This window comes from Gallus gallus, chromosome 1 (assembly GCF_016699485.2).
Source record: "Gallus gallus isolate bGalGal1 chromosome 1, bGalGal1.mat.broiler.GRCg7b, whole genome shotgun sequence".
NCBI classification, from domain to species: Eukaryota; Metazoa; Chordata; class Aves; order Galliformes; family Phasianidae; genus Gallus; species Gallus gallus.
Genome location: NC_052532.1, coordinates 123598884 through 123620535, shown reverse-complemented (window position 1 = coordinate 123620535; position 21652 = coordinate 123598884). Strand labels below are relative to the sequence as shown.

Below are 21652 nucleotides of genomic sequence, written 5' to 3'. Positions count from 1 at the left end.
GCCTGTAACCACTGGTGCTCCCCGGGGGGTTGGTACTGGATCTGGTCTTGTTCAACTTCTTCATCAGTGACCTAGAGGAAGGGATGGAGTCCACCCTCAGTGAATTTGCTGAGGATACAGAGCTGGGAGGAGTGGCTGACACACTGGAAGGCTTTCCTACCATTCAACAAGACCTGGATAGACTGGAGATCTGGGCAGAGAGGAACCTGATGAGATTTAGCAAGAGCAAGTGCAGAGCCTTGCGCCTGGGGAGGAATAACCACATGCATCAGTACAGGTTAGGGGATGACCTGCTGGAGATAAGCTCTGCAGAGAAGGAGCTGGGTGTTCTGATGGACAACAGGTTGGCCATGAGCCAGCACTGAAGTCTGACACATTCTCTTTTAATTTTGTTTTTGTTTTAAAATTAATATTGTAGCGTAAGTGTAGAGAGACATTTGCTAGTTAGTGTAAATTTTCACTGTGATCATACATACTTTTCTCTCTCACATGCCCTGCCTGTGCTTCCCTCCACTGTAATCCTTACAGTCCTTCAAGTAAGCTCTGTGGCAACTCAGTCACAGAAAACTTGATTGCGATCTTCCCAGGCACTCAGAGTGTTCCCAGAGTCCTGGGTTTTTTTTTTTGCCACAGGGCAGGCTTGCTTCTGGTTTCCCTAAAGAAATGATAATATTTCCATTGTCTCAAACACAATCCATAGGCAGAGCTTCTCTTAAGTGTACACTATTCTATGATTCTATGATCTCGAGGGAGGTGGGAGGCAAATGGATGAGGCCAGGCTCTTCTCGATGGTGTGTAGCGATAGCACAAGGAGTAATGGACTAAAACTTGTACATAGGAAGTTCTGTACTAATGCGCAGAAGAACTTCTTTGTGGTAAGGGTGATGGAGCACTGGAACAGGAGAGGTTCTGGAGTCTCTCCTACAGAGATATTCAAGACGCATCTGGACAGCTAGCTGTGCGACCTGTCATAGGGTTCCTGCTTTAGCAGAGGAGTTGGACTCAGTGCTGTCTTGAGGTCTTTTCCAGCCCCCGTGTTTCTGTGATTTCCTTGTTACCCTTTGCCTGCAGTCACCCACAGTCCCCAAGCGCATTCCAGCAACTGCCAACTGGAATGAAAGCCGGTAACTGGTGGCCGACTGTACTGTGTCCCTCCTTCTGGTTTATGAGTTGTGTCTCTCTGCCAGCGTGGGCCCCTTCTGACAGAGTGGGCTGTCCCTGTGCTCAGAGGCAGACCTTCTCCTCCAGCAGCCACAGAGTGCCATGGCCTTTGCTCAGCTTCAGGCAGTGCCGCGGCACAGCTCTGAAACAGACTTGGGCAGGAAAGTTCTGTGCTGCAGAACACTGTGACAAGCCTTCTGTATCGTGGTGGGGTTGTCCCCTGCTGCCGTTCCCCTCTGGCATTACTGCGAAGTTCTATTTGGATAATGGCAAAAGCTGTGGGGCTGCTCGCTCTGGTACAGGGAGGCCTCCAGCACCCACAGGCCACAAGCATTGCTCACTGGTTCTCTTCTGGTAGGACAGCACTGTCTGCCTACTACTGCTGCTAAGACCTTCCTTTGGCCGTGGAAAAGGGATTGCCTCTGCTAAATCCATCCCATGCAATTAGCACGTGGTTCTGGTGGTTTCTTTCTCATACAATCTCAGAACTATAGAGGTTGGAAGAGACCTCTGGACATCATTGAGACCAACCCCCCTGCTAAAAGCAGTTCCCTACAGGAGGTTGAGCAGAAGAGTGTCTTGGATCACTCCCCTCAAGCTGCTGGCTGCACTCTTTTTAATGTGCCCCTGGGATACCATTGGCCTTCTTGGCCGCGAGGGCACACTGCAGGCTCACGGCCAGCCTGCTGTCCATCAGGACACCCAGGTCCTTCTCTGCAGAGCTCCTCTCCTGCAGGTCAGCCCCTAGCGCAAAAAATATGCAGCTGTGCTTTCTGTTTTGATACAGGAATTAGACAGTAAGTTTCAAGACTGCCAAAAATTCATCCACTTCTTTGTTTCTTTGCAGCTCCATTTTCCGTTGACATAAATACATTACTGGCTGATTTTCAAATGGAACATGCAGAGCTGCAATCTAAAGTCTGTTCTCTTTATTAAACAGAAAAAAAATCTAAAAAAAAAACCAATTAAGTCTTGTTACTTGTTATGTTATCTGATGCATTTTCTGAGGGCTACTCTGAAAGCAATGCCTCTCATTGTATGGTGTTGGCCCATGTCATCAGAGGCGGATGTTGGTGGTGTGGCAGTAGGGGTCGAACCTTCCCACCAGTATTCCATGACGTGTTACTGCCGTGTGACAGATGGCAGCAAAGGGGCAGTCTGACACAGTGGGTCTGACATGGAAGTGCACATGAAGCAGAGGTGTGTCACTGAACTCCTCCATGTGGAAACAATGTCACCCACTGACATTCACCGACGCACACGGAGCATTGAAGGAGACCAAGCAGTGATGTGAGCACAGTGAGGCTGTGGGCAGTGGCAATAGTAACAGTAGGTCAGCTCCGCTGGTGCAGATTGTTACACGCACGGTACGCAGGCTCTTCTTCATCACTGGTGAAAAGGCATAGCTCATGGTGGGGACAGTTTTGTAGCTGAGAATGTGAAGAGGTTTCAAGAGGGATTACAGCTTGACTGCGGGGAACCATTTTCAAAGCGAGTTGAAGCAGGATTTCTTTCCAAAAGCCTGGCAGCCTGTGTCTGGATGGCATAGATGTTGGCATTAAGGGGCTGCATGGCCCTGGGCAGCTGGGAGCAAGTCTGAGCCTTGTTGCCACTGGGCGCATGCACTCACACAAACAGGTGTGCACAGTGTGCGTGTGTGCAGGCACGCACACACACGCACGCACGACTGCCCTAGTGACAGAAGATACAGAGAAGACAGTATTACTGAGTGCCTTCTCTGTCTCTGTCTGTACTGCTGGAGGCTGTCCTGAGGAGCCCTGTACCCCTGAGGCCCCAGAGGAAGTCAGGATCAAGGAGAAGTTTGCCTCAGTTGATGAGGAACTGGGTTAAGGAGCAATTAAACAACCTAGACATCCCTAAATCCGTGGGTCCTGTTGCGATGCACCTGTGGGTGCTGAGGGAGCTGGCAGAAGCCATTGCTGGCCACTCTCCATTATCTTTGGTAAGCTGTCGGGAAAGAGAGAGGTGCCTGAGGACGAGAGGAAAATAAATGCCATTCCAATCTTCAGAAGGGGCAAGAAGGAGGACTCGGATAACTATAGACTGATCAGCCTCACCTCCATCCCTGGAAAGGTGGATGGAAAAACTTATCCTTGGTGCTGCCTCTAGGCATATCAAGGATAAGAGGGTCATTAGGGGCAGTCAACATGGCTTCACCAAGGGAAAGTCATGCTTGACCAACCTGATAGCTTTTCATGAAGACGTAACCAGGTGGATAGATGATGGTAAAGCAGTGGATGTGGTCTATCTTGGTTTTAGTAGAGCATTTGACACCGTCTCCCACAGCATCGTCGCAGCCTAAACTGAGGAAGTGTGGTCTGGATGACTTAGTAGTGAGGGGGACTGTGAACCTCAAACACCACCAGGTGTTTGAAGGACAGAAGCCAGAGAGTTGTGGTCAGTGGGACAGAGTGAGTCTAGCTGGAGACTCGTACCTAGTGGAGTTCCTCAAGGGTTGGTACTGGGACCAGTACTATTCAATATATTCATCAATGATTTGGATGAGGGAGCAGAGTGCACTGTTAGCAAGCTTGCTGATGACACAACACTGGGAGAAGTGGCTGACACGCTGGAAGGCTGTGCTGCCACCCAGCAAGACCTAGACAGGCCGGAGAGTTGGGCAGGGAGAAATTGAATGAAATATAACAAGGGCAAGCATAGGGACTTGTATCTGGGCAAGAACAACCCCAGGTGCCAGTATAGGTTGAGGGACTGACCTGCTGGAGAGCAGCGTAGGGAAAAGGGACCTGGGGGTCCCGGTGGACAGCAGGGTGACCATAAGCCAGCACTGCAAGAAGGCCAATGGCATCCTGGGGTGTGTTAGAAGGGGTGTGGTTAGTAGGTCAAAAGAGGTTCTCCTCCCCCTCTACTCTGCCCTGGTGAGACCGCATCTGCAGTATTATGTGCAGTTCTGGGCCCCTCTGCTCAAGGACGGGGAACTGCTTGAGAGAATCCAGCGCAGAGCCACAAAGATGATGAAGGGACTGGAGCATCTCCTTTACAAGGAAAGGCTGACGGAGCTGGGTCTCTTTAGCTTGGAGAAGAGGAGACTGAGAGGTGGCCTCATTAACGTTTATAAATATGCAAAGGGTGTGCATCAGGAGGATGGAGGCAGGCTCTTCTCAGTGACATTCCAGTGATAGGACAAGGGGTAATGGGGGCAACCTGGAACATAGGAGGTACCACAAAAATATGAGAAGCAGCTTCTTCATGGTGAGGGTAACAACACTAGAACGGGCTGCCCAGAGAGGTTGTGGGGTCTCCTTCTCTGGAGACATTCAAAACCTGCCTGGACACATTCCTGTGTGACCTAATCAAGGCATTCCTGCTGAAGCGGGAGGATTGGACTAGATGATCTTTCAAGGTTCCTTCCAATCCCTGACATTTGGTGATTCTGTGATTCTGGAACTGGTATGGAGAGGAGACAGCAGCTATTACAATGAACACTTAAAAATATATATATACTCTTTTCAGTTCTTAGCCAGGATTCTGGCATTTAATATTTAAAGATAAACAATGCAATTTTTTTAGCTCATCTGTCCTTCTCTTTTCTCTTTTCTCTTTTCTCTTTTCCCTTTTCTCTCTTCTCTCTTCTCTCTTCTCTCTTCTCTCTTCTCTCTTCTCTCTTCTCTCTTCTCTCTCTTCTCTCTTCTCTCTTCTCTCTTCTCTCTTCTCCTTTCTCCTTTATCCTTCCTTTCTCCTTTCTCCTTCCTTTCTCCTTTTTCTCCTTTCTCCTTCCTTTCCTCTCTCCTCTCTCCTCTCTCCTCTCTCCTCTCTCCTCTCTCCTCTCTCCTCTCTCGTCTCCTCTCGTCTCCTCTCCTCTCCTCTCCTCTCCTCTCCTCTCCTCTCCTCTCCTCTCCTCTCCTCTCCTCTCCTCTCCTCTCCTCTCCTCTCCTCTCCTCTCCTCTCCTCTCCTCTCCTCTCCTCTCCTCTCCTCTCCTCTCCTCTCCTCTCCTCTCCTCTCCTCTCCTCTCATCCCCCCCCACTCCCTCTCCCTCTCCCTCTCCCTCTCCCTCTCCCTCTCCCTCTCCCTCTCCCTTCCCTTCCCTTCCCTTCCCTTCCCTTCCCTTCCCTTCCCTTCCCTTCCCTTCCCTTCCCTTCCCTTCCCTTCCCTTCCCTTCCCTTCCCTTCCCTTCCCTTCCCTTCCCTTCCCTTCCCTTCCCTTCCCTTCCCTTCCCTTCCCTTCCCTTCCCTTTCCACCCTCTCCTCTCCTCTCCTCTCCTCTCCTCTCCTCTCCTCTCCTCTCCTCTCCTCTCCTCTCCTCTCCTCTCCTCTCCTCTCCTCTCCTCTCCTCTCCTCTCCTCTCCTCTCCTCTCCTCTCCTCTCCTCTCCTCTCCTCTCCTCTCCTCTCCTCTCCTCTCCTCTCCTCTCCTCTCCTTCCCTCCATCTCCATTTCCCTCTCCTTCTTCTTTCCTTTTCCCTTTTTCTCTTCTTCCCTTTTCCCTCTTTTCTCTTCTTTCCTTTTCCCTCCTTTCTTCTCTTTCTTCTCTTCTCTTCTCTTCTCTTCTCTTCTCTTCTCTTCTTCTCTTCTCTTCTCTTCTCTTCTCTTCTCTTCTCTTCTCTTCTCTTCTCTTCTCTTCTCTTCTCTTCTCTTCTCTTCTCTTCTCTTCTCTTCTCTTCTCTTCTCTTCTCTTCTCTTCTCTCCCTCTCCCTCTCCCTCTCCCTCTCCCTCTCCCTCTCCCTCTCCCTCTCCCTCTCCCTCTCCCTCTCCCTCTCCCTCTCCCTCTCCCTCTCCCTCTCCCTCTTCTCTTCTCTTCTCTTCTCTTCTCTTCTCTTCTCTTCTCTTCTCTTCTCTTCTCTTCTCTTCTCTTCTCTTCTCTTCTCTTCTCTTCTCTTCTCTTCTCTTCTCTTCTCTTCTCTTCTCTTCTCTTCTCTTCTCTTCTCTTCTCTTCTCTTCTCTTCTCTTTTTTCTTCTCCCTGATGCACCACTGAAGAGAAAACTCTCTTATTCTCCTCCATGCCTCGCTAGAAAAAGGGTGTCTCAAGTCATGACTGAGTAATTTGCACCATGCTGCTTCCTCCCACGATCCCTCTGGCAGAGGCAAGCTACAGCTGGGACCGCAGCAACAGCAAAGGCAGGAGCAAAGGCCAATACCTGTCTGAGGGCTCACAGCTGGTGGAAGAAGCTGTCAATTGTGACGTCTGCGTTACAGCGGGTGAGGATGGCCACCGCCTGGCACAGGAATGGCATGAACGTGCTGTGCTTCATGGACGATATGCAGCTGCGCAGGATGTAGATGATCGGTGAAAGATCAAGCTGAAAGAAGAAGGGGAGAAAGAATGACTGGCTGCATCCTTGACTCTGCAGGACCTAATCATGGACATTCAGCACATGAACAGTGCCTGCTCCCTTGACATGCCGCCAAGGCCTAGGCCGAAATTTCACACCAGTCACCCTGTTCAAGCCCTGGCTCTGTGCTCAGGCTGTGCTTCTTTAGCACAAGAGGCAAACGGCACAAGGTGTAGTGCAACAGCCAACAAAAGTCCAAGACACGTGGAAGAAAGTCTCTTACATCCCGACAGATGTCCTTTCCATACATCTGCAGGAAGGTGATCATCCACCTGCCAGCAGCACGCACACGCATTCCTTTGGCCTTCCGGAAGGTGTCCTTGATGGCCATCATGAAATCTATGGTGTGTTCCAGGGAGAAGCTTCTGCAAACAATCTGCAAGGAAATGAGAAGCAGGAGAGATCCCATCACTGCTCTGCAGCAGCTCTTCAAAACATAAAGCAGTGTTGAGGGCATTCTTAGTTCAGCAGCTTGCCAGTCATTCAGGTGGCAATCACAATGCTCCTGCTGTCCTTCCTGTGCTATGTATACATAAGGTGGTTGAGCCTTCTCTCAGCTTCTCCACCCGTGGTGTTTGCTTACATGCAAAGCCTACCTCCCAGCAGCCACAGCCACACGCACACAGTCACACACACACGTCATAGAATCAGCTCCTTGCTTTGGGTGCCTTAGGGCCAGACGTAGCTCAGTGCCTCCGGCTCCTTGCTCGGAAAAGTGATCTCAGGGTGACAGCTCATTCTGGAAATGGTGTGAGAGGCTGGGGGGAGCAGAGGCACGTGCAAAAACCTAAGCACTGAGATCGCACCACTCCTTTTTGGGTCCACTTACCCGCGCGATTTTGGAAGAGGTCTGGAGCTGACAGACGGTGCTGCAGTCATTCAGCCCCTCACACAGGCTCCCGATGTCTCCTGTCTGGATGACTCTGTTGGTCGCCTTGGCTGGAAAGAGCACAGGGAGAAAAGGGAAGTCATGCTTCTGGAAACGGAACTGCTTTCCACAGGGGAGAGACAGAGGACAGGGTGGGGACAAGAAGAGAGCTGCTCACGGTGCCTCTCCCTCCTGTAAACCGGGCCCAGCCCGTGGGGTTCTGGTAGTGCTGCGGAGGAGAGCAGAGGGCTGGCGCACGCCCGCTCTACTCACCTTGGATTCGGAGAAGGGAGCTGAGACAGGTGACGGCCAACTGGCGGGATGTGGGCATGGGGTCACACATCAGGGGCACCAGCAATCCCACCAAGGAGCCAAAGTGCTTGCAGGCATCGCCTCTCTGCAGGAATGAGAGGCAGGAAAAAAGCTGTAGGCAGCCCCAGCTCTCCCTAGCTTCTCCCGCCTGTGCCTTCCCCATGGGGTGGGTGTCACAGCATGCACAGCTGAGTGGAGCTCGCCTGCCAGCTCAGGGGCACCAGGGAGGGAGCAGGGGCATGCAGTAGGGCTCTTTACTCACTCCACGCTCTTCACAAGCAGCCAGCAGCTGGGAGCAGATCTGCAGGGCCCTCTTGCGCTCCCACATGTTGTCTGATGTCATTGATCTCTGCAAGACGTGGGGCAGAGCATCTGTCTCACTGCAGACGTCTTTTCTTTCCTTTCATGCCAGCCCTCTCCCAGTCCCTCATTTCCCAGCACTTTCTCTCAGGTCCTGCCCTGTGGCTCCACGCAGCCCCCCACCTCGCTGAGCACCAGCACTGCTGCCCCCGCTCTCTGCAGACACTCCTGCCTCCTAACCCAGGAGCTTTTCCTTGGCTATGGCCTGCCAGGGGCTGGCTCCTGCCTTTCCCCCTGCAGGGCCCATTTCTCTGCCCATTTCTGAGCTTGCAGTGAGCTGGCACGTCAGCAAGAGATCCCCTCTCATCGTCCTCTCAGTCCCCAGATCTCTTTCCCTGCTATCAACAGGCGCCATGCTTTCTCCCTTGCCCCACATGTACTCACATGGACTATGTTCTGGAAGAAGCCACGGGTGGTCTCTGTCTCGAGCAGGACCACCATGAGCCGGCCCAGAGCTTTCAGTGATGTTTGCAGAAGCTGAAAGCAGAAGAGGGGATTGAGCTGTGGCATCACGGCTGCTGCCAGAGCACAGGTTGTGTGTGCTGAGGAAGGGCTCCAACTGAGAGGTGGCTGTGAAAGTCACAGCAGGTTACCTGCAGGTACTGAGCTGCTTGCTGTGACTTCCTGATCTTCAGCATCATCTCCGCTGAAGGGTGTGTCACAATATTCTTGCAGCACAGAATCAACATGTCACACATGTCTTTGCTTCCTAAGGACGGCTTCAGCTTGCTGACAGGACAAAAAAAGGAAGAGAAAGCAGAAAGGGCCTTTAGCAGTGCTCTCCGGGCTGGCTCAGGCAACATCAGAGTTTCTTCTAATGGACAGCTGCAAAGCCAACATCCCCAGCCTGAGCTGCTGAGCGCTGTCTTCAGTTCCAGCATCACCCACCTCCTCCCCAGCATCAGTGAAGCACCTCCCGCTCTGAAGGGAAGGAGACCCCAGGTCTCCCTTCTCTTCCCTGCCAGGGGACAGGAGCACCAGGGCCTTTCTCCCTCCCAGAACCTCAGCTTCGCTGGGCACAGCAGCCCAGCCATCTCTCCTGCAGCAGTGACTCCCCATCCCCTGCCCCCTCCAGGCCTTTGGGAGCTACCCAGAGGGGGATCCACCATCCTGCCTTGCAACCCCAGAGGCTCCCACCCTTACCTCAACTGCTCCAGGGCCAGAATCACCTTGAGGGGCACTGGGGATACAGGGGTGCCTAAGTAATACTTCTTCAGCAAGTCCTGCAAGTACCAGAGAAACATTGTCAAATTGGGCACGTGAGAGCTCTTCCACCCAGCCCAGAGACAGACACAACTGCCACACACCAGCCCCATCACTCGCGCATTTCCCACGGAGGCAGAGCAGGATGCAGCAGCTGCACAGTTGGTGGACCTCGCCTGCTGCCCAGCCGCTGCCTGCCAGCACACAAGGTCCCCGCCAGCTGGAGACGTGTGGCTGAGGGAGACCTGTATGGCTCTGGGGAATTGAGTCTCAGAGCACAGCCCAAAACTCCGCTGCAGACAGCCCTGGCTCTAGGCACTCACCGTCAGGATCTCCAGCAGCTTGCCCTTCAAGGAGGGGTTAAAGCAGGCCGAGTCACCCACAGCTTGGAAGGCAGAGCTGAAGTCGGTGATGCTCTGCAGCAGCGCAAGCGTGTTCTGCAGGTCCTGAGGCCCAAGAGAGAAGAACATTCTTTCAACTGTGGGAAGGGCCAAGGGCTGCAAGGGGAACACGTGGGGGCAACGCTAAGGGAAGGGCGTGCATCTTCATCTGAGCACAAACCAGTCCCCGAAGGACCTTTGGAAAGAGAAGGCCCATCTCAGCATCCCCCCACGTGGAGGGGCTGCAGCTGGGTGCTCAGACACCTCGGCACGCTACGAGCTCTCACCCGGCAGCTGCAGCTGTAGAGCAGCAGGATGTTGCCCACGATGTCTCCCTCCAGGCGGGCGAGCAGCTGTTCCTTGGAGGCACGCAGTGCCAAGCTGCCGTGGGCGAGGATGAGAGCGCTGCGTGTGGCGTGAGCTCTTCTGCTGTCCAGCTCCATCTGTGTGGGGAAAAATGCCTTGAGACACTCGCTCAGCAGCCCCCGGTGCCCCACGATGCACCTGGGCTCCCAAGTGAAAATAAGGCAGCAGAAAGCCAAGATGGAAATGCGTAATGCTTCACCTTCTTGCGTCTGGGAATCCTCCCATTCTGGCCTTTGCACAGCCTGGACGCAAACATGGTGAGTGTGTCCAGGACTGTGTGGAAGTTGCTCTCAGCAGCATGGCTGAGAAGAGAGATCATTCCCTGCACAAAAGAACAAGGGGCAGTTGGCGCAGGCCTGAACCTACTGGTACGGCCAGCCACAGTGGCTGGGCTGGTCCTCGCCTGAGGGAAACAGCAGCAGTGAGGAGATCAAAAGGCCCGGAGCAGGGCCAGGAGAAGCCCTCTGCTCCAGGGACTGAGCGGGGACGCTCACAGAAGCTGGAGGAGAGGAGACCTCACCTGGGCCTCAGATGGCTCCTCTGCGTTTGCTTCCTCCAGGTGTTGCAGGAGCTTCTCTTGGATGTGGAGGACTTCCTTGCAAGCTCCCAGCACTGTCCCCAGAGCCTTGTACAGGAAAGACTGCATGGGAAGGGAAGAGAAGGGATGGGAAGGGAAGGAAGAAGCTGAGATGTGGCAGCAGCCTGACCTGCTGGGAGAGGGCCAGGTGGGAAGGACCCACGCTCCCTGAGAGACGCTGAGAGCAGGTGCAGGGCCGAGCTTTAGCCACCCCCAGGCAGTTTGCAGGGAGAGGCTCTCGGGGGCACGGGCCAGGGAAGCAGCGTGAGCAGCCCGCGTGAGCAGAGCACCACCTGCAGCCCCAGCCTCAATTGGGCCCCTGCGACTGCACCGCTGGGGAGAGCTGGGGAGAACCCACCTTCTCTCCAGAGTTGCTGGGAGAGCTGCTCAGCCACTGGCTCAACTTGCAGCTCAGGCCCTTGGTCCACGCCTCATCCTCCATAGTATTCAATGATGCCCTCAGGAACTGTTGGAGAACAGGAGAAGCCAATGGTTCCTTGCCCTTTGCCTCTTCCCACATTGCCGCAGTCTTCTGGGGAGAGGTGACTGGAAGAGCAGTCCCTCTCCCAGCTCCACCCAGCATTCCCTCCCTTATAGCCGCCTGCTGCTCTTCTCCTGGGACCCCCCATGGGCTTGGGACAAAGAGGAAGAGGCAGCACGACAGAGGCGTGCGGCCGCTCCGCAGCAGCATTTGAGAGGCTGTTCCTGTCTTGTATGGGAACGGGGCTCCTTGAGACAGGCAGACACTTCTCTGCACCGTGCCTTCTGGAAATGCTGTACCTTTAATAGACGCTGCTCCCACCCTGCAGAGTCCGGGAAGCTCTCATCTTTCCCTGCACAGCAACAAGAAGCAAAAGATCCTTGCTTGGGATCAAGCCACAGAGGAAGAGCTGCTGCAAACCTGGTTTGCCTGGGCACACGGCACTGCCAAATTGGGACCTGCACACCCTACACAATGACCTGTCCCTCCCCACAAACACTGTCCCAGCAGGAACACAGAACTAACTGCTCCAAGACTGCTGTCTGAGGGGATGTGAAGGGCCCATCTGTGTTCTGGAATGGGCAGATCCCCGGGGGGAAAGGACCCCGAACCTCAGTGCTGTCTCCCTGGAATGGGAACAGCAGCAGAGCAAGTACTGGGCTGCAGGCAATGCTTCCCCTCTGCCACGCTGCAGAGCTCCATTTTCACTCCCTCCCCTTCCCTGCCTCCACCTCTCCCTCCCCGCCAGCACTTTACCTTGGAGGCACTGCAGCAGCAGGGGGATCTCAGCGGCCCACATGGCCCCCACAGCTCTGTGGATCCTGCTGTGGAGGTTTTGCATCAGCAGCAAGGCAGCGGCTTGGAGTTCGCTGCCTGCAAAAGGGCTCCCTGCCACCACCTGAGTGAGAGCAAGGAGAAGCGGGGTCACTTCTGCAGCAAGAGCAGCAGCTTCTCCCAGGAGGGAAGCAGCTTGGCTCTGCCCTGGCAGTCAAGGAGCAGCCAGCAGCTTTGCCCATGGTGCTGCAAGCCCGGGAAGAGAATGGCATCCCCATGGGTGAGGCAGGCGCTGCCATGCTCGGCCATGCTGCTTCCTCGTCAGGGCTCATGGCACCGGCTCTGGAGCATCTACTCACCAGCAGGCGTGCCAGCAGTGTCTGGGGAGTCAGCAGTGGGCCTGTGGGGAGAATGAAGTGCTGAGTGAGATGCCAAGACACGCTGTGCTCCCCCACGTGCACCTCCGCTGTCCATTCTTGGTGCTGTCACGGGTCAACAGAGCTCACTGGGGGAGTTTCTGCTCCTACCTTGAAACATGGAGCTGAGGAAATGGGGATCCAGTTCTTCCACCTCCCGCACCATCAGGTCCCCTCTCTCAGCCAACGCTTGGACACAGCGGGAGACCGGGATCAGCATGCCGGTGTACTGGGCTGGCACCACGTACAGCAGCAGCCGTGGCCACAGGAGCTGTAGGGAACGAGGCGGTTGAGCATTGTGTCAGCGTTCCTGCCTCCGCTCAGAGATGAAGAGGACTCTGTGAATTTCCCTGAGTCTTGTGTGTTTTAGAGCATGTTGGAGGAGAGACCGGGGGTGTTGGAACGGGATGAGGAACACGTGGTGTGAAGGCAAGGAGTGGCAGCAGGTCAGATTGTGACTTACTTTGGTCATCCCGCTCACAGAGACATCCAGCGACTCCAGGATGTCCATACAGAGCTCTTGGAGAGCTCCTTCTTCCTGGGCTTCCTGGGCAGAAAGGTCTCCAGCTGCCTGCACAACAGTGTTGTTGGAACGCTGGTTACTCTTAGTTCTGAGGAGCCTCTCAGGAGGCTCAGGTGTGGCCCCACCGGTGCTTCTGTGCCAGCCTCTGAGCAGCACGGGTCTTCCAAAGGAAGATGCTGCCCACTGTCCTTACCCTTCTTCCCGTGGTGCGGCTGAACTCACTGAAGATGTGCCCCACCACATCCCAGGCTGAGCAGCTCCGGGCGTTGGCACTGAGCACATCCTTGATGAAGTGCAGAATGGCCCTCCTCACCTGTCAGGAGTCAATTGTGGCTTTGATTTTCCTGCTCAGAAGGCAAAGGGAAGCCACCTGCTCACTGGGGCAGCCCTTTGGGCATGAGCAGTGACAACAAGAGCAGAGAAGAAGCCTTGGCTCCTCAGGTGAGGGCCAGGCCTTAGCACCCGGCTGTGCACTTTCCATGCACAGCACAGGGACCTGCCCGCTCCACTCTGTCTGCTCTCCCCACAGGAGCCATCGCAACCGTGTGGTCAGTGCCCCAGCACCTCCCTGGGCACCCCAGCCCTGCCTGTGTTGGCAGCAGCATCATCACCTCGACAGCGCTTTCCTTTCCCAAATCAGCTCACCTGGATCCTGGGGTCGCTGCACAGACACTGCGCAGCCTCCACAACCTGGGGCAGCTTCTCTGTCATCATGGGCTCTGCAAGAGATGCGCAGAAGCATGCGTGGAGGCACAACCCAGATGGCAAAAGGGATCCCTGGAAGTCCCAACCTGTGGTACTGACCATCAGAGCGAGCCAGAGCACCGAGCAGACCCAGGGCTGCCACACATCCAGCCTCCCTGTCAGCGCCCAGCTGTGACTGCAGAAACAGGACCGTTTCCTCGGGGCAGATTCGGGCTGCGGGGAGGAAATCCCACACGGTGTTAGCAAGAAACTCGCACCCATTCCGGAGGTTTGTGAGAGAGGTTTTGGCCAGGGCACCGCCAAGCATTGCCAGAGCTCCTCTCCTTACCCTGCAGCAGGATGCAGTGGGTCAGCTCTGCTCTGTCAGCCTCGCTGTGCTCCTTGGTGTCGTCAGAGAGCTGTGGGAACAAGGTCCATTTAAGAAAATTGTATCAGTGCTGAGGATGGAAAAGAAACTTTGCTGCCAGCTCTGATCTCCCTGGGCACTCTCAGAAAGAGGACATGCAGACAAAACACAGCCTGCCCCACAGCATCCGTGGGGGCACGCACATGGCTCTGGAGCAGCCACGGGCATGCAGGAGCTAAGGCTGAGCAGCCGTCAGAGGCTTGGAGCTTTGAGTCCTCCTGGGACGTAGCCAAGAGGGAAACTGCTTTGGGCACAAGGATTGGCTCCCCTCACCTGGTAGAACACGGCACTGGTGATGGCCAGAAACTTGTCCTTGGGGATGACAGACTCAACTCCTTCTAAGGCCTCCAGGAAGATATTGAGGCTCTGCAAGAGACCAGGAGAAGAAGAAAAGGCTGAAGCCACATCTAGACACCTGGGAGCAGAGATACTGATTCCCAATGGTTTGTCCGCTGGGAGAGCTCCCACACAGGCATCCTGGTTTGTCCCGGCCTCCCAGCAGCACCAAGAGAGTCCCTCGCTCTCAGTCGAGCCCTGCTTGGGCACTGGTTGCAGGCAATTCCCACCCAGCAGCCCTCTTCTCTCCCATCAGATGCAACTGGACGTGGTCCCCCTGGTTGTTAGCACAGAGCTCCTCAGGCACCAGAGCCCCACAGTGGTGGTGGTGGTGAAGCCTCCCAGCCCCAGGAGGTGGTCCCCAGTGGCTCCTGTCTGGCTCCTGTCCGGGTTGTTCCTTCCTTGACGGAAGAGCTCAGGAAGCCTCAGACCTCCCTTGGACACCTATTCTGTCTTTCTCCAAGGGCTCCTGGCCTCCTCCCCGCGTCCCACTGACCCGTCGTGGCACTTGCACGAGGCCCACATCCACACTGAGCCCTGCAAAACATCTCACCTTGGTCCCCCTGCAGGTGTCTTGGACCTCCTGACACGGGTGCACGAGCCGGAGAAGCTGCTCCCAAACGTGCTCTTGGCACAGCTCCTCTTGAAGGAGGACAGCCATCATGGCAGCCACAGCCTCAAGGACGGCCTGTTTGTCCTGGAGAGGGATGGCAGAGGCCCAGCATCAAAGACTGAAGGTCTGCCCTTCCTACAGGAGGGCTTTCTCTTTCCCTTCCCTTTTCCCATACCCCTGTGCCCCATACGAGATGGGCTCTCTCTGGAGGGCAGGGAGCTTTTCCCCACTCCTTCATCCCCAGCTATCCCTGCCACAGTGCTGTGACATGCGGCTGCTTCCTGGCAGGGAGATCCAGCCCCAAGCACAAAGCCAGTTTGGGGCCCTTTGCAGAGCCAGCCCACTCCCTCTCATCACCCTTCTGCTCTCAGCCCGCTGGGCACAGACAGAGCTGCCGACACCGATGTCCCCGCTGCCATCCCTGGCTGGGAATGCAGCAGTGCTCACCTTTTCTTCCTTGCACTCCTGCCAGTTCCTCAGCACAGAGAAGAAGAGCTGGGAAAGATTCTTGTAGATCTGCTCCATCTCCATGGCAGGCCAGGGGCATTGCTTTCCAGAGCACAAGTGAACCTTGACTCCTTCCAGCCATTGTGTCACAACTGAAGAAAAACAAAATAAAACAAAAAAAATAATTGAATAATTCATTTAAAAATTAAAAAAAAAAAAACAGAAAAAAAATTAAAAAAAAAAAAAAGGATGAGAGATTGAGAGAAAAGGGAGCCTGTGAGAGTCTGCAGCAGGGCAAGGTGCAAGGACTGCCCCAAGCCCCCCTACTCTGGGCCGGCACTCACCAGCACAAGCAATGCGCAGGGTCCGGCCGCCTCTCACCCAGCCCACCACACTGCGCAGGCCGGCCAGCGTCAGCCACACGAAGGGGATGCACTGTGGAGCTGCAGAAGGGAAGAAGGCCATGGTCAGAGCCTCGGCGGCGAGGGAGGAGGGGCTGCAGCCCTGCATCCCCCAGCTCAACGCAGATCACGCGCAGAGGGGCGAGACCCCTTCAGGAGGCTGAGGGCACTCTACCGTAGCTGCTGAACAGTTTGCTCAGGGTGATGAGCACAAACTCCTTCGACATCTCCCCCACGGCCTTCAGGTGGCCCTGGAGCTCGGCCATCACCAAGGTGAAGTGTGTTCTGGCCAGAGCCACCATAACATTGCTGGCTGCCGTCCTCACGCTGTCCGGCACGCCCTGAAAAAGAGTCACTGGTGACACGCGGCACAGGAGACTGCCTGAGGCCTTCCCTTGGAAGGGCTAAGCCACTGCTGTCCGCCAGCAGAGCACCAGCGCGGGCAGGTGGCTCCCTTTGCCTTTGGGAGCGACCCCTCACCTGGGCTGCTGTCAGGTCCTGGGACACCTCAGCCAGCAGCCGGTTCACCACTCCGCACGGCGGGCGGCTGTCACCTTCCCACAGGACGTGCTCCAGCTCGCAGTACGCCTGCGCTCGGTCTCCCTGGGGACAGGGATCAATCACGTTTTGCTTTGCCCTTCTTCCCGGGGAGCTGCCCGCCATGCCAATGTGCTGCCGGGGCCTGGCACCCACGGGACCGTGGCGCTGGGCCAGGGCAAGGATTGATGGTTGGATGTCCCCAGCTCACCTCCTGGTCTTGCAGGCGCTGCAGCAGCAAAGTCACGGCACAGGGGGGGACAGGGCTTGCCACCCTGCCTCTGGCCCTGCGACGCGTACGTCTGGGCACGCAGCCCACACAGGCAAAGAGACCTGGAAGGAAAGAGCAGAGCAGCTGCTGCTGGTGTTGCTTGGAGCCAGGGCCGAGCATCCGGCCAGCTCTGGGAGGAACCCAGCCCCACAGCGTGGGGTGGGCTGTGCCGGCACATGTGTGGTCGGCAGGGAGAGGGGAGAGAGCCTTCCCCTTGCTGGGATACTGGGGGAACCATGGTGGGCAGCTGCACTCAGCAGGGCAAGGACAGTGCTAATGGCATGCCCTAAACAGGCATTGGTGGCACACATGTGCTCGGGCAGCATCACGGTGTCCAGAGAGGTGGAGGGACCTCACCTCGAAGGGCTCTCAGCCGCTCCATCACAGCAGGATATCTCCAGATAGACACAATGCTCTCTCTGGGTCCTCTTCCTGCGCCTCTCACAAGAGACTGGGCCACCGCTCCCACCGCTGCCACAGGGGTGTAGGTGGCAACAACTGTGACATCACACCGAGGAGTGTCACCTCACAGAGAATGACGTGCCCTGGGCTGGGGACCAGACTGCATGCTGGGCAACCTTGCTGGCCTCAGAACACAGCATGTTTTTGTGACGCACTCAGCTCTGGGGTGGACATGTTCTGTGCTGGATCAGGGAATCACCTCAGGTGATGGGGTGAGGGAGAGCCCCTGCCAGGCAGCAGCTGCCGGGTGCCATTGCTCAGCCTTGTCTTAGTGACTGGGGACTCCATACAAGGAGGCACAACCTCCATACAAGGAGGTCCAGGCAACCTCTCCAGAGAGCTTTGCTGCCTTCTGGGGGTACGTTTCAGAGACGTTAAGGAGACTCCACCGCATGTGATCAAACAAGACCACGTTCCACTTGTTGTCGTACAAGTAGGGTCATGGGAGGATGCCATGAGGAAATGGCAGAACATCAGAAAAGGACTTTGCATCCCTTGGAAAGATGCTAAAGGGATCGGGAGAGCCAGGAGTATTCTGAGGAGTCAGGAGTCCCAGAGAGACACTGTCAAAGTGGGCGAGGGGCACATGAGTGCTGTTCTGCCTGGCCCAGACACAGACACAACTGCAACACACCGGTCCCATCACTCCCACGTTTCCCACAGAGGCAGTGTAGGATGCAGCATCTCCACAGCTGGTGAACCTAGCCCATTGCCCACCCGCTGCCTGCCAGCACACAAGGTCCCTGCCAGCTGGAGACGTATGGCTGAGAGAGATCTGTATGCCTCCAGGAAAGTGAACCTCCAGGTAAATCCCAGAACTCTGCTGCAGACAGCCCTGGCTCTAGGCACTCACTGTCAGGATCTCCAGCAGCTTGCCCTTCAAGAAGGGGTTAAATCAGACAGAGTCACCCACAGCTTGGAAGGCAGAGCTGAAGTCAGTGATGCTCTGCACCAGCGCAAGTGTGTTCTGCAGGTCCTGAGGCCAAGAGAGAATATTCTTTGAACTGCGGGAAGGGCCAAGGGCTGCAAGGGGAACACGTGGGGGCAGTGCTAAGGGAAGGGCTTGCATCTTCATCTGGGCACAAACCACTCCCCGAGGGACCTATGGAACGAGAAGGCCCATCTCAGCATCCCCCCACATGGAGGGGCTGCAGCTGGGTGCTCAGACACCCTGGCACGCTACGAGCTTTCACCTAGCAGCTGCAGCTGTAGAGCAGCAGAATGTTCCCACAATGTCTCCCTCCAGGCGGGCAAGCAGCTGTTCCTTGGAGGCACGCAGTGCCAAGCTGCCATGGGCGAGGATGAGAGCGCTGCGTGTGGCGTGAGCTCTTCTGCTGTCCAGCTCCATCTGTGTGGGGAAAAATGCCTTGAGACACTCGCTCAATGGCCCCTAGTGCCCCATGATGCACCTGGGCTCCCAAGGCAGGAGCTGCTGTGAAAATAAGGCAGCAGAAAGCCAAGATGGAAATGCGTAATGCTTCACCTTCTTGCGTCTGGGAATCCTCCCATTCTGGCCTTTGCACAGCCTGGACGCAAACATGGTGAGTGTGTCCAGGACTGGGTGAAAGTTGCTCTCAGCAGCATGGCTGAGAAGAGAGATCATTCCCTGCACAAAAGAACAAGGGGCAGTTGGCGCAGGCCTGAACTTCCTGGCACGGCCTACCACAGTGGCTGGGCCGGTCCTTGCTTCAGGGAAATAACAGCAATGAGGAGATCGAAGGGCCTGGAGCAAGGCCAGGAGAAGCCTTCTGCCCCAGGGACAGAGCAGGGACACTCACAGAAGCTGGAGGAGAGGAGACCTCACCTGGGCCTCAGATGGCTCCTCTGCATTTGCTTCCTCCAGGTGTTGCAGGAGCTTCTCTTGGATGTGGAGGATTCCTTTACAAGCCCCCAGTGCCATCCCCAGAGCCTTGTACAGGAAAGACTGCATGGGAAGCGAAGGAAGAAGCTGAGATGTGGCAGCAGCCTTACCTGCTTGCAGAGGGCCAGGTGGGAAGGACCTACGCTCCCTGAGAGACACTGAGAGCAGCTGCAGGGCTGAGCTTTAGTCAGTCCCTTGGCAGTTTTCAGGGAAAGGCCCTCTGGGGGGCACAAGCCGGGTAAGTAGCATGAGCAGCCCACGGGGGCAGAGCACCAGCAGCAGCCCCAGCACCAGTTGGGTACCTGCAGCTGCACCACTGGGTAGAGCTGGGGGGAACCCACCTTTTCTCCAGAGCTGCTGGGAGAGCTGCTCAGCCACCGGCTCAACTCACAGCTCAGGGCCTCAGTCCAGGCCTCATCCTCTACGGTCTCCAGTGATGCCCTCAGGAACTGTTGGAGAACAGGAGAAGCCAATGTTCCCTTGTCCTTTGCCTTTTCCCGCATTCCCAAGTCACTGCAGCCTTCTGGGGAGAGGTGCCTGGAAGAAGAGTCCCTCTCCCAGCTCCCCCACCATTCCTTCCATTAAAACTGTCTGCCACTCTTCTAAGACCCCTCTTGGGCTTGGGACAGAGAGGAAGAGGAAGAGCCACAAAGGCATGCAGCTGGTCTGCAGCAGCATTTGAGAGGCTGTTCCTGTCCCGCAGTGGCTCATATGGGAACAGGGCTCCTTGAGGCAGCAAGGACTTCTCTGCATCACACCTCCCAGCAATGCTGTTCCTTTAGCAGACAGCACTCACCCTATGCAGAGTCCGGAAAGCTCTCATCTTTCCCTACACAGCAACAAGAAGCAAAAGACCCTTGCTTGGGATCAAGCCACAATAGAAGAGCTGCTGCAAACCTGGCTTGGCCTGTGCATTCAGCACTGCCAAGCTGGGACCTGCATCCCCTCCACAATCACCTGTCCCTCCCCACAAACACTGTTCCAGCAGGAACACAGAACTAACTGCTCCAAGACTGCTGTCTGAGGGGACGTGAAGGGCCCATCTGTGTTCTGGAATGGGCAGATCCCTGGGGGGATGAGCCCCCAGGCCTCAGTGCTATCTCCCTGGAATGGGAACAGCAGCAGAGCAAGCACTGGGCCGCAGGCAATGCTTCTGCTCTGCCACGCTGAAGAACTGCATTTTCACTCCCCCCCCTTCCCTGCCTCCACCTCTCCCTCTCCACCAGCATGTCACCTTGGAGGCAGTGCAGCAGCAGGGGGATCTCAGCGGCCCACATGGCCCCCACAGCTCTGTGGATCCTGCTGTGGAGGTTTTGCATCAGCAGTAAGGGCTCCCTGCCACCACCTGAGTGAGAGCAAGTTGAAGCAGGGTCACTTCCACAGCAAGAGCAACGGCTTCCCCCAAGGAGGGAAGCAGCTTGGCTCTGCCCTGGTGGGCAGAGAGCGGCCAACTGCTTTGTCCATGGCCATGCTGCTTCCTCCTCAGGGCTCATAGCACCGGCCTCTGGAGCATCTACTCACCAACAGGCGTTCCAGCAGTGTCTGGGTAGTCAGCAGTGGGCCTGCGAGGAGAAAGATTTGCTGAGTAAGACTCCAAGGCACTCCGTGCCCTGCTATGTGCACCTCATTGCTCAGCATTGTCTTAGTGACTGGGGACTCCATACAAGGAGGCACTGCAGCCCCCATTTGCTGCCCAAACAACCTCTCCTGAGAGCTTTGCTGTCTTCTGGGGGCACATGTCAGAGACGTTAAGGAGACTCCGCCGCATCTGAGCAAACAAGAAGACCACCGTCATAGAATCATGGAATTGTAGAATCCTAGAATCACAGAGTTGGAAAGGACCTACAAGATCATCTAGTCCAACCGTCCTCCCATTACCATTGCTACCACAAGCCACTAAACCATATCATGTAGCTCCTCATCCAGACGCCTCTTGATCACTGCCAGGGATGGCGACTCCATCACCTCCCTGGGCAGCCATTCCAGTGCCTGACCACTTTCTGAGAGAAAAAGTTTTTCCTTGTGTCTAATCTAAACCTCCTCTGGTACCTGGCTGGATGGCTTAGACCATGGAGAATGGCACTCAAACTCTTAACGCCTAGCTCCTTACATCAAACTATTTATCACTCAGCTGTTGGTTAAAACATTCACTTAGGAATATATATTCACATTTGTACTTTTGAGAGTGATTGTATTTATTTATTTTGATGGAGAAAGCTCCTTACTAGAAGAAAAAGAGAAGAAAAGAGAAGATTAAAAAAAAAAAAAAAAAAAAAGGAAGAAAACTTCTGTTCAGAAATTCCATTTTATTGAAAATCCACTGAACAGTTGAAAAATTACTTTGATATGACCTTTTAATCAGCTCTAAAACTGACCATGAAGATGAACTATGCAGTGCTGGGGATTATCTGATCATGAGTGTTCCCACCAACAGAGTATTACTATGCACTATGTTTAGGACTCTGCTCCTCCAAGGAAAGGTTTGTGTAAGTCATGAAAAATGACATGGTTCTTGAAGTCACTTGCCCTGTGCAATCCATTTATTGTTTTACACAGAAGCAAAATTTCTTCATTTGGAAGCTGACACCTTTTTGTCTTCATTCAGTATTCTGACAGCAGTTTGTAGGTAGAGCCTATTTCTAAGCAACAACTGAGAAAAACAAACACGTGAGTGGAAAATTAATAGCATATTTATAACACCAACTTCGGGTTATTCAAGGACACCTCTGGTAGTGAATACTGTGTAGGTCACTCCAAAAGTAATGCCTCCTATTTATTTCCACAGAAACAGTGACAGCACAATAACATTGATAGGACAAGTTCTCATTTACAGAACACTGTTTTTCAACCTCGTCACCACCATTAGCATTTTTTGACAGCA

General features: G+C 54.9%; 3 protein-coding genes across 3 annotated transcripts; all 3 read right to left on the bottom strand.

Moving 5' to 3' along the window:
* Positions 1–6283: 6283 nt before the first annotated feature.
* Positions 6284–14845, bottom strand: LOC121109494 (maestro heat-like repeat-containing protein family member 2B). Its single transcript, XM_040662201.1, has 24 exons — positions 14733–14845; positions 14117–14209; positions 13766–13835; positions 13537–13650; positions 13378–13451; positions 12926–13045; positions 12673–12780; positions 12321–12480; positions 12153–12193; positions 11776–11917; positions 11319–11371; positions 10897–11004; positions 10482–10601; positions 10161–10283; positions 9883–10038; positions 9539–9661; positions 9156–9235; positions 8606–8741; positions 8397–8489; positions 7915–8001; positions 7614–7737; positions 7302–7411; positions 6696–6848; positions 6284–6439 (listed from the first exon to the last, which is right to left on the bottom strand). The coding sequence occupies exons 1-24, from the start codon at positions 14841–14843 to the stop codon at positions 6290–6292; spliced, it is 2649 nt and encodes an 882-aa protein (XP_040518135.1). The 5' UTR covers positions 14844–14845; the 3' UTR covers positions 6284–6289.
* A 655-nt stretch (positions 14846–15500) lies between these two features.
* LOC112531496 (maestro heat-like repeat-containing protein family member 2A) lies at positions 15501–17049 on the bottom strand. Its single transcript, XM_040662209.2, has 4 exons — positions 16806–17049; positions 16389–16510; positions 16121–16243; positions 15501–15981 (listed from the first exon to the last, which is right to left on the bottom strand). Exons 1-4 carry the CDS (start codon positions 16828–16830, stop codon positions 15793–15795), a joined length of 459 nt encoding a protein of 152 aa, XP_040518143.1. The 5' UTR covers positions 16831–17049; the 3' UTR covers positions 15501–15792.
* Positions 17050–18066: 1017 nt separating this feature from the next.
* LOC121109497 (maestro heat-like repeat-containing protein family member 1) lies at positions 18067–18840 on the bottom strand. Its single transcript, XM_040662218.1, has 3 exons — positions 18715–18840; positions 18394–18516; positions 18067–18258 (listed from the first exon to the last, which is right to left on the bottom strand). The coding sequence occupies exons 1-3, from the start codon at positions 18838–18840 to the stop codon at positions 18100–18102; spliced, it is 408 nt and encodes a 135-aa protein (XP_040518152.1). The 3' UTR covers positions 18067–18099.
* Positions 18841–21652: the final 2812 nt, after the last annotated feature.

Excerpts from the sequence above, each read along its gene's own strand:
- LOC121109494 (XM_040662201.1), bottom strand. The coding sequence starts at position 14,843 with ATGATGGCTGTCCTCCTTCAAGAGGAGCTGTGCCAAGAGCACGTTTGG. Across the intron at positions 12,781-12,925 it reads GCCGCACCACGGGAAGAAGG|GCAGCTGGAGACCTTTCTGC; the intron begins GTAAGGACAGTG and ends ACTGTTGTGCAG. Across the intron at positions 10,284-10,481 it reads AGGAGCCATCTGAGGCCCAG|GGAATGATCTCTCTTCTCAG; the intron begins GTGAGGTCTCCT and ends TCTTTTGTGCAG.
- LOC112531496 (XM_040662209.2), bottom strand. The coding sequence starts at position 16,830 with ATGGAGCGGCTGAGAGCCCTTCGAG. Across the intron at positions 16,511-16,805 it reads GCGGCTGAGAGCCCTTCGAG|GTCTCTTTGCCTGTGTGGGC; the intron begins GTGAGGTCCCTC and ends CTTTCCTTCCAG. Across the intron at positions 15,982-16,120 it reads AGGACCTGACAGCAGCCCAG|GGCGTGCCGGACAGCGTGAG; the intron begins GTGAGGGGTCGC and ends ACTCTTTTTCAG.
- LOC121109497 (XM_040662218.1), bottom strand. The coding sequence starts at position 18,840 with ATGCAGTCTTTCCTGTACAAGGCTCTGGGGATGGCACTGGGGGCTTGT. Across the intron at positions 18,517-18,714 it reads AGGAGCCATCTGAGGCCCAG|GGAATGATCTCTCTTCTCAG; the intron begins GTGAGGTCTCCT and ends TCTTTTGTGCAG. Across the intron at positions 18,259-18,393 it reads GGATTCCCAGACGCAAGAAG|ATGGAGCTGGACAGCAGAAG; the intron begins GTGAAGCATTAC and ends TTCCCCACACAG.